The 17,722-nt window shown below is 37.9% G+C and overlaps 1 protein-coding gene across 2 annotated transcripts in view; it reads right to left on the bottom strand.

The window, feature by feature from the left end:
- Nucleotides 1-1,693: 1,693 nt before the first annotated feature.
- SEMA3A (semaphorin 3A) overlaps nt 1,694-17,722 on the bottom strand; it is a 295,451-nt gene continuing 279,422 nt past the window's right edge. Inside the window, exons 16-18 of one of the 2 annotated variants that reach the window (XR_011030380.1) lie at nt 16,293-16,435; nt 8,464-12,328; nt 1,694-2,658 (exon numbers count right to left, since the gene is read on the bottom strand). Coding sequence is in view for 1 of the 2 variants with exons in the window: in XM_068276173.1 (XP_068132274.1) it covers nt 11,873-12,328; nt 16,293-16,435 (599 nt within the window). In the remaining variant the exon portion in view is untranslated. Of the gene's footprint in view, nt 12,329-16,292; nt 16,436-17,722 lie in introns of both variants that reach the window. The other variant, XM_068276173.1, reaches the window with a different exon arrangement.

The raw sequence follows: 17,722 nt of genomic DNA, 5'->3' as shown, positions 1-17,722 counted from the left end.
GCATTTAGTGGGGAAATGCTGTCTCTCATTACATGCATTTACTGGGGAAACGCTGTCTGTCATTATGTGCATTTACTTCATATTTTTTAATGTAACTACATTAGCTAGTATAACTACACTACAGTTAGCCCCATCCACATGACATCATGGCCACGTCCATTTTTTTAATTTCCTCGAACATGTTGCACCTTTCCCATTTTTTACTGCCCCCTTATATGTGCCAGTCTAGAACCGGCCCTTTACCCCTGCCTACATATACTGGGCACATATACCCCTGGCTACCTGTTCTGGGGACATCTCTACCCCTGGCTACCTGTTCTGGGGACATCTATACCCCTGGCCACCTATTCTGGGGTCACCTATAGACCTTGGCACTTATACTGTACTTAGAGGGGTGTGGGAATGTTGGGGTGGAGGGCCCTGGAGGAATGTTTGGGTGGGAGGTCCGTGGGGTTTGAAGGTCGTGGGGGGGGCCCATAAAATGTTTTTGCTATGGGGCCCAGTCATTTCTAGCTACTCCCCTGTGTTGAGGACTGAACTGATTTTCTGTGGGACAGTTCACATGGTGAGTCCATTGTGGTCCATTGCAAAAAAATCTGACTGCGCGTTTCCAGACAGCTGATTGGATTGTCATTCATTTGAGTAATGGAATCTCTTTACTCCTGTGTGGTAGTGGATCCTGCAATGGACTGTCAGTGATTACAGCACATTTGCTGAAATGGACGTGGTACCGACTACTAGCATAGTGTAAATGGGCAAGCTTTAATTTGCTACTAGCTTAGAATTCTCAAAATTTGATTTGTGAGACTCAAGGTTGTTGTAATGTTTGAGCTCCCTTCCCTCTGTCACTCCATTGGTTGTTGACCTCAGCTTCTCCATGCAACATCTGGTGCCAAACCCTGCTAGCGTGACTATATATAATGATGTCACCTGTATAAATCTCCACAAGGTACCCGAACATTCATAAAAAAATAAGCACTGGTCAAATAAATAATGACTTTTGTGGTATTTTGTTGACAAACTTCTGTAAATATCATCATAATGAAGACCTATTGAACACTCTCCACATTCAATGATTTTTTGTGTGAAAACCAGTTTCTCATACAGAGATTGGTGCTTGATAAGCAATCGGTTAGCTTCCAAAGTCTGTGAATTCAGTGCATTTAAAGTTTACTACCCAGACTTCCCTGAGGATATAACAGCTATTGTGTTGTCATACACACACGCTAAGGGATTAAACCCATTGTCTCTAGGGTGAGTGAAGCAGCTGGAAAAAGAGGGATGATGCCCTCTGTACTATGTTCAATCAAAAAGAGCTGGCACATCCAAGGTGAAATTTCATTGGTAACATATAGCCAACATTTCAGAGCCACGTAGGGCCCCTTTGTCAAAGCACAATTTGCTTGAGGGCAAAAATAGGGTTGATGGGAGTAGGATTCCTCTAGATAGCCGCACGCAGGGTTGTGTAGTCAGAGGGTGGCTATATGTTTTGTATGAAACCAATAAAGATTCACCTTGGATGTGCCAGCTCTTTTTGATTGTGCTGAAGATATCCCTCAGGCCCAATTGGCTAATATTAACCAAAATACGTTTGCTGTTTCTACAGCAAAAATAGGCAGCTTAGTATACAATGTGAGTAAATAAAAATATGTAACACTTGCATAAAAGTATGAAGAAAAATGTCAAGATTCCATTATTTTGAAGAAATGTTTATTTAACAACTGAATACATGCCAAATGAATAATTTACAGCAGCAAGTCTTAATACATTTCCTCTCCAGTTTTCGATTCCCCCATACATGTATTGATAAATATAGAAACATATGCACTTTGTTCTTAGGCCTGTAGATAGCAAAAGAAAACACAGAAAACAGCAAAAATTACCAATGTTAGGCCACAGTATGCAGCTGACAGTTGGGCTTTTGCACTGCATGGATATACTGTACATGAGCACATTGAAATGGAGTACCTATGTTTATCAGTACATTACACTGTACCGCCCCTAACTATTTAAAATATTTACATCTCTTTTGGCTAATGTTTAGGTAGCAAAACCAAACTATTTTAACACATATCATTGATATCACTAAATACTGCATAAAATGGGATCAGAAATTGCTTGCTCACATGCAATTTGCTTCTTTGAGGTCTTTTTACATACAGTAGTTGCTCTAGGTGGGCCATGGATCTATACAGTAAATGCTAAGCCACATTTTGCACAATCGCTGCAGTCACTGTTGGATCAGTACAGAAAAGATCTGTTTTATGGTTTATGACTAATAGTGGAAGACCATTACAAAAAATAAAAAACATGTGCAGTGCTATGTACATATAATTGTGTGCTTCCCAGCTCCACATACTTCAGTCTTTCTTGAGAGCAAGTCTATTTAATAACTACTGCACAATACCCAGCTGTGCTATTCTCCATAGGGTATGCTGATGTAAGAACACTGGAATACATAGGATTGTTTCATCACACAGGTGCCGTTGGCATGGTTGGAAACCACATTGTGCTACTGTAACCATTTCAGGAGGCATTATGGGAGGGAAACATTTCAAATATTCTGAATAAGCTAGGTGTCGGATCCATATTTCTGCATTGTGCCAAGTCAATATTTCCACACATTGTGTCTTCAAACCTGAATAAGACAAGAGCGTTCTGAAACAAAGGAAATAACAGGGATATTTTGATGCAATTTTTTAAATATTTGATAAAATGTCAAATTCAGGAAGCACATATTTCTTAATCTAAAAGTGTAATGAAATAATTGAAGGCAGAATGTTTTGAATCAGGATGATACAACTCATTGGCCAACTTAAAAGAAAGATCTTGCTTTCAGCTAATAGCCCTTCAGCAGACTTTATTGTTGCAGTGAAATAATTCACCAGTTACTATCCATTATAGATACAGAGATGTCATCTCCCCCCTCCCTTTAGATCTCTAGGAAAATTTGAAACCCTTTTAGCTTTTGAGAACTAGCTGACCTCACCTTCAAAATGGTTATATTTTCTTCTGCAGAATATAGGCATCTTGGCCATTATTCAATTCATTTATTCCCTAAGTTTTCTCCTAGGTGATTTTTTTCACAGCTTATCAAAATGCCTTTTAACGACCGCCTAACGTCAATAGGCGGCGGCTGGTCGTAATTGGAATTACATGGAAACGGCCGCTCGTTCGAGCGGCCGTTCCATGTCAGTTTTCGGAGGGTGTCTCCGTGAACAGTCTGCGAGCCACCGATCGCGGCTCGCAGGCTAAATGTAAACACGCGGGGAAAAAATCCCCGCTGTTTACATCATACGGCGTGCTGCGCAGCAGCGCCGTAAAGGAGATCGGCGATCCCCGGCCTCTGATTGGCTGGGGATCGGCGGCATCTTATAGGCTGCAGCCTATCCTAGGCAGCGCAGGATGGATATCCATCCTGCGCAGCCCATATCGTGAAGGAGAGTGAGGTAAGGGCAGAGAGGGCGGAAATCGCTGCGGGGGGGACTTTGAGGAGCCCCCCCGCAAATCAAAGGCAGCTGGCGGCGATCAGACCCCCCCCAGCAGGACATCCCCCTAGTGGGGAAAAAAGGGGGGGAAAGTCTGATCGCCATGCTGCAAACCTGATCTGTGCTGTGGGCTGGAGAGCCCACGCTGCACAGATCAGGCAAAGAGAGCCTGGTCCTTAAGTGGTTAAGCCAACATCAAGCACAAACATACTCAGAATAAGATTGTCAGTACGTTTCCACTTACTTTTTGTTACTTTTTCAATTGAAAAGTGCTAAAAACTTATTTTAATAAGAAGATGAAAAATTATCTCCTATGAGAAAAATAGGAGAAAAGGTCCATATGCAATTAAGTTTTTCTCCTGAGTTTTCTCCTAGGTGATCTTTTCAGACTTGTCAAAATAACTTTTAAACCACCAATGAGCAAAAACAGGTACTCAAAATAATTTTGATAGTGCTCATCACATACTTTTGGTACTTTTTACATAGCAAAGTGCTGAAAAATTATTTTAAATTGAAGTTGAAAAATTATCTCCTAGAAGAAAACTCAGGGGAAAAAGTGAATTGCATATAGTCCAAGATGTTTCGAATAACCGCTTTTATGTTTTTTAATTTTTTTTGTTAACATATGGCTTTATCCATACCGAATATATTTTCTAATTTACCAAACCAATATTCTAGTTAAACCACGTTACCGAGTATGTTCTTTATTAACACTTGAAGCACTTTGTAATGATAACAGCTTAATTAACCATTGCAGAATCACTTACTATGGCAATGTCATATGCAAGCAACTCTCTCCAGCTACCAAACAGTCAAAAATATTGACATTACATACATTCAGGGACACTGAGAATACAGGAAAATAAACATCTTTTCATAGAAATGTTTAACTCAATTAACCTCATAACCTGCATCTTTTTTTTTTTATTATTATTTTATATCTGGACACAAAACAACATTTTCTGAGCAATCTACTTTTGTAAGACCAGCCTTACTGAAAAAAAAAAATAGATGGTGATCGAGATCTAAATAACTTCATACATTTTTTTTCTTTTGTCATTTTTATACAAGTTTTTGCAACATGGAATTAGACAAAATTACATGTATTCCAATTCCAAGCTGCAACATTTGCATAACATTATAAAATTCACTGGATGTTTATATAAGTTTACATAAGTTCATAGACCATCTCTGTTCAAGAGTACAGAGTCATGTGGAAGTTTCATGGACCCCAAATCAGATTTTTTTGTGACAGAACCTCAATGGAAAATAATTTTCTCTTGATAAACATGCAGACAACCCAGTTCTACTCTATATAACTCAAGGATAAATGCAAAATATCATTTGCTTGGTTTTTATTAGGCCCCTTTAATACTCTCTTAGCACTCATTTAGTGTCTCCCTTACATGTTATAACCTGTTCAAGTGACAGAAATAGTGGACAGAGTTGCTAGTGAAGAAAAATATTCTATGGTAAGACAATTTATGATGAAGCCTAATATGATCGCAGAAGATGAACATTTACTACCAGGAATCATTCTCATATTACCAAACCTTAGACAATTTTATTGTGTTCTGATGTTTTAAATGAGATAACTGGGGTCTGGCCAAATTCCTCCATGGATAATTAATATGACAATTGCTATACAGTATATGTGCATGTCAGCTGATAAAAGAACTGCTTTAGAACTAATCAAGGATTCCCTCTGGGTAGATATAAAATGTATATTTCACTCTTTTCACTGTGTTGTTGTATAAAACTGCACATATTTGTCTCATTGATATCAACGATAGGCATAACAATGATAGCAACAGCACAGGAAGAAAATTGCATAAAATATGTCTATAGACTTTCCTTTTAGAGCTGTAGAGGTCAGTGAAAATGGCATACGTTGAAGTGAACCTTTATCAATTGGTTTATAGACTCAGGACTTAGTAGTAATGTGTGTTCCTTGACAAAAGTAGTTCTCATTGGCCAGCTATAACCATAGACAATGTCCACTTATTCTGCCATTAATGTCACATGTCTAAAGACCATGACACTAGCTGATTCTTCAGCTTAACTGGAGCTGCTTTGTGAGGAAGTAAGATGGAGCAAGCACAATTTATGACTCAGGAAGGAGTCTCAGTCCATAAACAGGTTTACTTTCTAGCCTATCTATTGACAAAAAAATTAAAAACAGAATGGTAGTATTAGTGCTGTAACTAAAACATTTCCTTATTTTTTGTAACCCCCAATATAGTGCTTTTCCATAGTATAGTGATGAGTAATTTGCTTTTCTCCAACACCACTAAGCCATTCTTTTAGGACTCCTAGGACTGCATCACTGCTGCCAAGATCTTGTCAGTTACTAGAACACTAACACCAATGTTAGGTGGTGGTGCATGTTAAGGTGGTCACACACCATACCATTTTTTAAAATATCTTTCCAATTCAAGAATTGAAATACATTTTTCTGGCCAATGTACTACACGTGTGCTCAATTTTTCCCCAGCTATTAAAAAATGATTGAAAATTGCTTGGGAGTATATGTAAGGAAATTGACCATACAATTTCCATAATTGATCAGAAAAATCCACCACTCCCGTTTGACTTTTATCCAAATAAAAACAGGAAATCCGATCAGATTTCTTGCTCGAATACAGAAAAAGCTTTCGATTTCTTTAGCAATTTGATCATTTTTATTGAATTGCCATACATTTGGATCATTTTATTGTATCGTGTGTGGCCACCTTTGCTAAAACCACTGAAAGATCATTGGAGCTACACAGCAGTATTACAGTCCTAGCTCCACACAGGACATCAAGCTGAGGCTGCACATTACTGCACTACAGAATAGCACAGTAATGGCATGTTAAAGCGGAATATAACCCTGCATTTCAACTTTGCTCTAAAACATTATTTACAGCATATTATATGCAAAAGCATTTTTTTTACTAGACCAGCATTGGAAGGGTTAAACACAGAGGTTTTAAGTTCCGTGGAGAGATATGCAGAAGTTCAGATTGTTACATTCTATTTAGTTAAAATGAACCTCCGGACTAAAAATCGACTCAGCAGCACTGAAAAGGCTTTGCGTTTCTTTAACAGTTTCACAGCATCAGAACTTTGTTTCTCTTATAAAAGCCTCATTTTTAGCTGCACAGAATAAAACTGCCTGGGCTTTTTTCCCCTGATGCTGTGCAAAGCATGATGGGATTTCTGATTTTGTTGTTCTCGTTCTGCTGTTTTGGTGAAATTTTTGTTTTTTTTTACATTTTGAATTTGACATTTGAAGCCTAGCGCGTGCAACTGGGAGGGGTGATCCGGACACAGGACAGTTGGAACTGTGTCACCTGCTCCTTGTCACCTCCTTTAAACCAAAAAGATGGCTGCCCCATGCCAAAGATGGCAGCCCCCATGAATCACAAACATTTGCCTGTTCTTTTAAAACAGGGTGGGTAAGAGATTATATTACTGATCTATTCTAATTAACATAACTAATGTAACTTGATGACAGTATGTTTGTTTAGGCTGAAGTTCCCCTTTAAATGTATCTATTGAGAAATGTTACACACTCTTTGGCTGTCCTCCAGCTCCTTCTCAGTCAGAGAGAGTGAGTCACATTCAACACTTAGATACATTTATGTAAACAAAATGTATCTATGTCAGCTTCTAATGCGTCTGCAGAAATCTCCAGGAACTTTAAAGCCCTGTGTAACCCTTCCAATGCTGGTCTAGTAAAAAAAAAATGCTGGTTGCATATAATATACTGTAAAGAATGTTTTAGAACAAAGTTGAAATGCAGGGTTATATTCCGCTTTAAACAAGCAGAGCAGAGCTGCACCCACAATACTAGCCTAGCAGTTTATTTTTATTTATGCCTATATTTGAGCCTTAAATATAACTTATTGGACAAATTCTTATTTTACTGGAGTCAATTTCACATACATGACACTTATAGCAAACTATATGAAAATACAAATTTGTACTAAGTAGTGAACAAAATGGAATACACGATTTTACAAAGACTATGGACCTAATCCAATCAATTCACTATCTCTACTAAGTTTTCTTTATGATGTGAAAAAAATATAATTTAATAAATAAAATGCCTTTTTTAACCACCAGCATACAAGAAATTACTCAGAATAATTTTTACATTACTTTTTTTTACCTACTTTTGGTACTTTTTTAATTTTAAACATAAGCTAAAATGTATCTCCTAGAAGGAAAACTTATATGTGCTCAAATCAGTAACTGAAACATATCCCGATGTTAAAGGACACTGAAGTGAGAGGCTGAAATATTTATTTTATTTTCAAAAATGCAAATCGATTCACCTCATGCCCATTATTTGAAGCAGCAGTTTTTATAGCAGGTGATCCAAATGCCTGCTATTTCACATGCCCAAATTTCAGTGCCCAATTTTTTGGTTATAGCTGCTAATTGTGGCTATTGTACCACCTGTTGTGGTGCCCATACTTTCTTGGTGCCATTTGTTTGGGTTAAGGCAGGCATAGATAGGGGCGTAGAAATCATCAGGGAATGGATTTCAGTGTGGGATTGTACAGTTAGGCATCGGCTGGGGGAGTTGGCTAGGGTTAGGCACCAGTTGGGGGGATTGGTTAGGGCTAGGCAATGGGCATTCAAGTGAGGATGGGTTCAGATTAGGTTATAGTAAAATATAAGTAATCATAATTACATAGAGCCTAATAGTACGTAGAATATTGATAGTTTTACCAATTCTACTAGCGGCTATCTCAGGTGCCCAAACTTACTTGTGCCTTTTATTTCATACACTTTCGGGGTGTGATTCAGACACTATTGATGCATGAAAAATGAGCAGGATGCCATGAAACTGGCATTGTTTCAAAGCAAATAAATATGGCAGTCTCCATATCCCTCTCACTTCAGGTGTACTTTAAGCCTGTGCTTTGCATCCATGAACGTATATTTTTTTTTATATAATTCTCTAAAATGCAAGTTTCCTTACATGATCAACCTCACCTCCGATGTGTAGCCCAGCCCAGAGATTGCACAGGCACAGTTCCTCCAGGCTGAGAAGTGTGGATCTGATTTTCTGCTCACTTTAAGCTTATTTACATCTGTGTAATATCACTGGGCTGACGCGACCAGAGGAAAAGCTTTAAGGTTCCCACAGAGTCCTGCAACAAGCACCCCACTGTGGAATGCATGAAGAAAGCTGTGAAAACAGTTTTACTATAGCATTTACAAAGTTATAGTCACATTGAAATTACCATTGCAGATAAAAATAAAATGCTACAGAACAATATTCACAATAAAACCAAGATGTTAATAGCTTTCTGAGCATCTCACGTGTAACTGATATTTTAATAAATTTGGATAATAACTGTATATACAAAATGTAACTCAATGTCCTTACAGTAATGTAAAACATAATGAAAATAAAAAATGTTAATGGAGGCGGGTTTTGGTACATTATATAAAACCAAAGTGGGTTACAAACTTTGCTAATGTAAAACGTGTCCCACATATACATCCTGCTGTGGTAATAAAACGCAATATAAAAAGCAATGACTGTATTGTTAAGTTTGGTGAAATTGTAGTGTATTTCTTCATATCCTATATGGCATTTGTACAAAGGTCACTCCTTTGTGTTTCCCAAACAACCTTCCAGAAAGCAAATTTGACCATGACAGAGTGTGCACTGTAATCACCTCTAATGTTTCTATAAAGCTGTGATATTCATGACATAAACATGAATGCATGCCTCTGAGGAAATGCAAAAATAATGACACAATGAAGTTTCAGCAACCAATTTAGTCAGGTCACTAAATGGTCAGTTGTATTAGCCTACCATGAGTTCATACAACAATAAACAACCTCAAGGTCGGACATTGCAGTTAAAAGAAACCTGTAATTAGACACACAATGGAGGCTGCCATCTTTATTTCCTTTTAAAGCAGCTTCAAAGTTTGAAACAACATTTAAATAAATGGGTCTTTCTTGCAAGAGCAAAAAAAATAAAAAAATAAAAATAAAATATGGTACATACATGCACCTAGCAAACAAGCATAGTCCACTTCAGCAGCCTACCTCAGCATTGGCAAGGAGGCTGAATGTGCAGTAACCACTCTGTCCCCTCAATGATACTACAGAGCAATAGGGATCTTATCTAGTTGGCTGGCCACAACACCAATGCAGGGAGGGTGAGTACCCCCAACAGAAATGTTCTCCACTCCATGAGGGTGAGTATCAGCATGCACTAAGGCTCTGCAGTAAGCTAGACCACTACGACAATGATGCAGTATCCAGCTTACATAAAATGAAGGACACCAGGCCAGATGGGACCTAATGACATCACCTGAAGACTTTCAGTGTGGATACAATGGGGTGTGAAGTTTTTATTTGGTAGATGGGTGGTTTACTGAATGGAGAGCAATTTTTTTCCTAAGCAAAGTGCAGATCTGGTCTGAAAAATATGTGATCTGCCTGGTTGTCATTTTGTAATGCCAGAGTCAGACAACTGCAACAAGTGTTCAGCAGAGATAGACTGGAATCTGAATTACTGATGCATACACATCCTGAATGAGGGATATTTAAAAAAATGTTTAGTTTAGAAGTTTAAAAGAAACAAAAAATATTTAAAAGGGAATAATGATGCACTATTTATATCACTTTCACTGCATGCTTACTTCAGCTCAGGTTTTTATGAAAAGGGAAGATTGTGGCATAATAACACAGTAACTCAGTAGGAGTTTGTGTGTGTGCACTCCTTCATTTGCTTAGATTGTGCTCCATGTGATCAATAGACCCAGATGTGATCACTTCAGAGCTCACAATAAATAGTTTACATTTTATAATGTATAATTTGTCCTATTGTCCAATATCTAATAATACACTGTGACATGTATTAAACCAATTTCCTCTTTAGCTTCAAACAATAATGATGATCTAAAATAATGAATGAATATGCAAGTATTGGGATTTTCTTGCTAAGGACAAATTGCCTGCTCATGGAGCAATTATATCATGCACATATGGAACCAGGGGCCTGATTCATACAGGTAACACAATAGTATTGGTACTAATTGAAGCACAGTAATGCTTGTAGCGCAATAAGTGCAGCCCCGGTACATGGGTAACACAAGCATTGCTATAGTAATGTGCTTATTAAGCAAGACATTACCTATAAATCGCTGGTAGCACTTATTTTGCATTGTGCATAACCATCCTGTTAGTATTGGTAATACTACTGGCACAGAAAAGTTACAGGCAGTATGTGAATTAGGCCCCTAGTGTGTTAAACTTGGATGGTTAGCAGAAATTATGACTGTAGCCACAATTCAAGGCATGGTCTCAATGTATTTAAATATGACAGTAGAGATCTGCTTGCTATGGTCAACACAGAAACTCTCCTTCCTTTAAGTTTATGGTCATAATGCTTGAGTCTTCTGCTATAGCTAATTATTTTAGACTATCACTATTTTGCTTGTAGAACACATTTAACTTATTCAAATGTACATGCATGTCCAACTGGAAGAGTAATGAACAAAATGGCTATTCTTTGCTGGATCCAAACACTGCTTATTCAGAATAAGTGCTCTCCATTTCGTCAAATAGCAAAAATTTATATATTTTTTTCATTTTAGCTTAAAATACGTTAAATATCATTCCCATTTGTACGACAGTTCATTTCCTTGCTAGCCCAATTCATCATCTTTAAAATAAAGAGTTAAACCACAAATAAAATAAAAATACATTTTTATAAAATAATACGTGCAAGATAAAGAAAAAAAAAATCTGTGCTAGAACTATAAAGGGCAAAAAAAAAAACTTCTTACATTAACTGCATATTTGTCATTTAAATTAAAAGTACATTACAACTTCAGGTCAAAGCTGGTTGAAGATATCAGTAGTAGATCAGTAAACCCAACATATTTGCTGGTTAGTGGACTAGTTCTTGTTGCATTTTGAAAACTCCTCATCTTTTCATGTTAGAAAAAACGTGTCTATAAAGATCTTCAGGTATATGCAATGGTGACAAGAAAATCAATGTTGTATTTAGATCCGGGAACGGTGTTGATGACTGATGCAAGGCAATTCTCATTTCAATGGCAGGAAGGCAAACTAACTTTCTGCTTGGGAAAGGAAGTACAAAAATCAACATCTGGACGAGAATTGTTTCAGAAATGGGAAAACCAAGCTGAGACACTTTGTCTTTAAAATCTTACATTTTTTGTCTATGTAGTCTATTTGGAAAGTTACTAATGTGTTTTATTTAAACAGTGAAAAGTTTTTGGAACCTTTCACCCTGTAAACATCCAAATAATGCCATGAAAATATTCATGAATATTGCATTTTCCAGTTAAATGTCTGTACATATCCTACATGGATGAGGTTCGAAGAGGTAATTCAGATCAGACACTCCTCGGCGCTCTTTCAAATTCATGGGTCCTCCGGTTTCTGCCCTTCTTATTTTCTTGTAGGTGCTTCCACTTATTGGTACTAACCTGGGCATTGACATTTTTTTGCCGACGTTGTTTGCGGTCTCTTTTCCATACTTGCTCACAAAATTCATCCATTGTGTTGAGATTTGGGTGACTTATTAACTGCATGAAGTCTCTATACCAGATTTTCTGTGTTGGTGACATACTGTTTGATGGTTCTTTGAGCTTATGGCTTTCTAGGTCTTCATCCCTGTGCAGAAGTTCATCTAAATGTTCTGTATCAATAATCTCCAAAGTAACTTTCAAGAGAGTTTGCATAAATCCATGTTCTACTGCATTACAGTAGTATACTCCTGAATCTCTCTTCTTCAGAGTGCGAAGTAATAGGCCATGGTCTGTTTTAATTGTACGATCGTCCATCTTAATCTACAAAGAAGAAAAAAATGCCATTAAATTACAATCTACATTTAAAATTATGCTTCATCCTTATTTGCTTCCAAAATAATTTATCAAGATTAACAGAATATTACTGATGAAACAAACTTTTTTTTTCAGAAAACCGCTCAGTCCAGAAATGTAGAGTAATATACTAAATAAGTAGCATAATGGTTGGACTGCCAACTTGCGTACACACTACTTTGACAATTGGACATTGTTGTGTTGATTCATTGAGTGCTTTTTAAAAGAAGTCTGTTGCAACCATAGGTATATTTCCTACATTGCATATATCAGGCTGCATTTTATTAATGAATAACTACATGGGCTATGTAACCATATCTAATTTTGCCTATGTGGTGGGTGAACCCATAACGAACATAAAGATCCCCTTTCATATTCCGTAGCTATGACAGATTTATTGATTAATTGCCCCCCTTGAATTATACATTATACAGTAATAATAATTCCTTTTTTTGTAATAAATGAATGTACTATGTATTACTATTCATTATTTATGTATTAAGTTGACTAATTGGATATGACTAAATGGATTTGTGAGTTAGTGAAATGAAACCACTACCCCAAAGCACCTGCACAGCTTAGATACAAACATAAATAAATAAAATAATAGAGCTTCCCCGCATAAAAGAATATATGACATATTTGTTATTTCTGTTTTTTAATAACTACAATGCAATCTTTTCGGCCTTCATTTTTCCCTTGGACTACCTTTACTTTAATATACTATTTGAGTCAAGATCACATATATACAAGAAACCTGTAGTCAACACTTCCTACTTCCATCTGAGGAATATTGCACAAATTAAACATCTTATTTCCTCAGAGGATCTTTCAACCCTAGTTCATGCCTTCATACCTGGATACATGAAGGACTTGCTGAAACTGCACCACATCCCTCACAATCTCAGATCAGCAGGATCCATAAACTTGGTCACTCCCAGAGTGCACCTAGAAACCCCTGGAGCCAGAGCATTCGGTCATACTGCCCCTACCCTTTGGAATCCCCTACCACACCCAGTAAAGACAGCCCCATCCCTGGAGCTATTCAAATCCCGACTGAAAAGCCATTTGTTTAGCCTGGCATTTACAGACTTGTAGAATTCTTCATCTGTACAACAATTTATCATTCAACCAATAACTGGTCTGAGTCTATGGGAGAAAAGTGCTTTGCAAATGTTGTTTGTAGTCATTTCATTTTTAAACAAAGACATATATGGAGTTTAATTAGACAAGAGTTTTACCGCTTCCTTACTCTCTCTCTTCAGAGCTACAGCAAGCAACAAACTGTTCTAACAGCTTACCCAGTCTGGGTTGCCTAAAACTTATGGCAAATGAAGTATATAAAACACTTAAAACTAAACAATGATCTCAAAATTATTTGCTCAGAGAGAGTCAGGTGCTCAAGATATTGATTTAAAAGGGCGGTTGTCCTAAATATGGATTTGCTGGAATTTTGTGTGCAATCAATTTCCAAAGCTTGTATTTTGATACCAATTTGTGACTGATGGAATATCTGAAATAATACAGAGATTTTCAAGATGCCAGTAGAGGTTTCCAGATTGCAGGAAATGGAATAAGAAACTCGAATTCTAAGCTTTCTAGTCTTTATACAAAAAGGATGCCAGGAAAGAAAAAAGCCTATGTTAAGACAGAATCAAGTTAAAGGATACGTCCAAGCAACACGCAAAAAAAATCTACTTACCTGGGGCTTCCTCCAACCCCTGGCAGCCGCCCTGTGCCCTCGCTGCAGCTCCGGTGGCTCCCGGTCTCCTCCGCTGGTGAAGCAGAGGAGCCAGGTCGGGTTCTGAGTCGGCTTCTTCTGCAGTCCTCGGCGTCCCAATGACGTTGGGGAGACCACATGACCCGCACCATGGAACGCGAAGATGCCAACCCGGAACCCGACCTGGCGAGGTCGGCTTCGACAGCAGAGGAGACTGGGAGCTACTGGAACTGAGGGCACAGGACAGCTGCCAGGGGCTGGAGGAAGCCCCAGGTAAGTGGATCCTTTTTTGTGTTACTTGGACGTATCCTTTTAAGTATTTTTAATCATTTCATTTACATCAATATAGAAACTGAACACTTCCATTAGATGTTATTTTATGCCTGTACCAAGCAACATGGCTTTATCCCTCTAAGATCACCTACTAAGTGACCTCACATTCTGGTTCATGCCACACCTATTATATAACAAAGTGTTTAAATACTACCTAATTTTGTTTGGCCAGAATTAGTAGCATAGATGTCATAATTCTTAACTGGTTTTAATAGTAGCCCTTTTTCGTACAATAATTAGACTTAAAACAAAATAAAAATAGAATTCTAGCATATGCACAAAACAAAGGAATCAATGTTACATAAGAAAAATTTAGAATGCCAAAGAAAAAGAAAAAAAATCTGGTTTTGCAAGTTGCTGTAAATACCCAATCAAGAAAACTCATTTGACAATTAACAATCTCATAATGTTTTATATTCCCTTTACAGATAGGGTGGCCACAGTGTCATTTTCCTAACAATGTCTATAAAGTCATGTGTAAACTGGTGTGGAGAAATGCTCATTGTTAGCGTTCAGTTTTTGCACCTAGGGGAATTGTCAAGTGTGTTTAGATTTTAAAATGATCTGAGGCTTACAAAACAATTAGTAAAATTCCACCAACAGCTATGCAAGATAAGGGAAGCAGGAATTTCATTCCTTGTAACCTTGAAAAAAAACAAAAAACAAAAAAAACAACAACTTAATTTCTCTTGCTGTTTCCAAGAAAAAAAATATTTTTTTATAAACTGGCTTTGCAATTTTCATTAAGCAAAGCTCTTGGGGAAATAGCTGAATAGGATAACTGGATGCATAAAAATGATCAATGATTATTTCTGAAGTTACCAGAAATATTTGGTTTATAATAGAATTTGAGAGTCACAAAACTGAAAAAGGTGCATCATCTATGGGAAAGTAATGAATATTTCTCTAAAGATGTTACATTTCTTGTGGTAAGTTTGGACCAGAAACCAGTCAAGTTGAAAATAAAAGGGGGAAATTGTATATTTTAGGAATGGCTCTACAGCTTCATGCTTTGGTATAAAGAGTAAAGATTTTCACTATTACCAAGGTAGTTAGTAAAAATGTGATGTGTAAATGCAGTAAGGCTAGATTTACAGATTTACAGTGGTCAGTTGCATTGCTCATGTGTTATAATGAGTGTGAACTGCAATATTGATTGGACATGGACCTAAATACAAAGCTGCATTCAGCAAGTTAGGATAACTGCAGGACTTTAAACAGGTCTATACAGTTGTATGGGCAGTGTGCATATATTCTGCTTATCAAATCACTGATGATCATGTTATTCTAACTCGCTGTAGGCAAGCTTTGTATTAAAGTCTATGTCCAGTCTCCATTGCAGTCCACACTCATAACATGCGTTATGTAACTGACCACCAGGGCTGTGCAGGAGGGGGCGCACAACTCACTCAACCATCATTCCTTAATTGTGTTTGGAACAGAGAGAAATATGAAAAGGAGATACATGGCAGTGTCAGCAAGCCAGATAACTAGAGATTAAGGTGCTTGGGGCCCTGGGGAACCTCTTAGTCTAGTAGCAATCAGTGGGCACACTGTGGTGTTTCAGCCTTGGGTGTTGGAGGACCTTGTCCCAGCTCTGCTGACCACCCATGACAAAATGAAGAAAAACATATTTTTGTAACATCTATGGGAAGTTTGCACAAGTTACAAAAATACTTCAAAAGGAGCATTAGAGGGACTGGAATCAAGGCGTGAAATATAAAACACACTTCAGTGTATCTGCCTACTATATGCTTTAGGCCCTCCATGTGTAAAACACACCATTGTAGGCTCCAAAATAAATGAGCCCATTGTCATAAGCAATTCACATACAAACCAAACATTATTACAGTGAGCTTGACAAAAGAGTTCCATTACCTCTTCCTTTTTTTCTTCATGTGGTTTCTGGAACTGCCAGAAAACCATGGCTCTCTGCGATTTAGGGCTACATTCCAGGAATGTGCTACTGTTCTCCACACCATAGATTAACTTCTCCTCCAGGTTCTGTCTGTGTGGATCATCTGCAATCAGAAAACATGTCAGAAAATTATTACAAAAGGAAATTGTATTTTTTTTTTACTTTGGACACAATATTAAGTGTCTCCAGATTTTCAGAAATGCCATGCTGAGAGTATAACAGTACATTCTTTGCATTCTTAATATGAACATTTATTTTGTGTTCCTTGGGCTATATAAGTTATATTTTTATTTTTATGCTAATAGTTTACATTTGATTTAGTATTTGCCTGCTGAAACCGAGGAAAATAATATTAGATAGAGGGATAGAGGATAATAGAGGAGTCTAAATTCACAAACTATATACAGTATATATAATATTTATAGAAAATAACCATAACACCTCTTAAAATATTATTTATTGCATGCATTTGTTACAATCAGTCTTCATATGTACTTTTCACTTTTTAGTCAAACTAAGTTTGAATCCCCATAACTTTTGACACAAGTGTGCCTTACAGTAGACCTATGCTTTACTGGGCAAAATAAAAAACTGCATTCCCCACTAGATTTTTGCCTTCAGGTCTGGACGATTTCACAAATTTTTGTCACACGCATGGTACATTAAAAAAAAAAAAGTTTTAATTGATCATTTAAGGGTCAAAATCCATTCTAGACAGAAGATTGTGGAGAGGAGTCTAGGAACTTGAAGCCTGTATTCAGTTTGGAATGCTCTTCACTTCCCGGGCACATTACTGACCTGATGAAGTGGCATTAAAGCTGCAAAATGCGTTATCTACTGTGCCAAAATAAAATATAGTTTACCATATTGCCTTAACCCCCTTGCCATTCCAATTCTGACGGCAAGGGGGCGGTGCAGAACTTTTTAAAAAATGTTTTTGTTATTAATCATGTAGCGAGCACAGGGCTCGCTACATGATAGCCGCTGACAAGTGGCATCCCCCTGCCTAGTTCGATCGCTGCCGGCAATCTTTGCAAGCAGGAAATCCCGTTCAGAACGGGATTTCCTGCATGGCTTCCCCTGTCGCCATGGCGACGAGGCGGGATGATGTCACCGACGTCATGGACGTTGGGACGTCAGAGGGAATCCCGATCCACCCCTAAGCGCTGCCTGGCACTGATTGGTTAGGCTGCGCAAGGGGTCTGGAGGGGGGGCGGCACAGCGTGGCGGGTAGCGGCGAATCGGCGGCGAGCGGCGGGATCGGGATATTCACGCAGCTAGCAAAGTGCTAGCTGCGTGGAGAAAAAAAAAATTATGAAAATCGGGCCAGCGGGGCCAGAGAAATCCGTCTGCGCAGGTTACCCCAAGCTGAGCTCGGGATAACCGGCAA

The sequence above is a fragment of the Hyperolius riggenbachi genome, chromosome 3 (genome assembly GCF_040937935.1).
Source record: "Hyperolius riggenbachi isolate aHypRig1 chromosome 3, aHypRig1.pri, whole genome shotgun sequence".
Classification (NCBI taxonomy): Eukaryota; Metazoa; Chordata; class Amphibia; order Anura; family Hyperoliidae; genus Hyperolius; species Hyperolius riggenbachi.
Note: the sequence above shows the minus strand (reverse complement) of the source record. Positions and strands in the feature narration are given on the sequence as shown.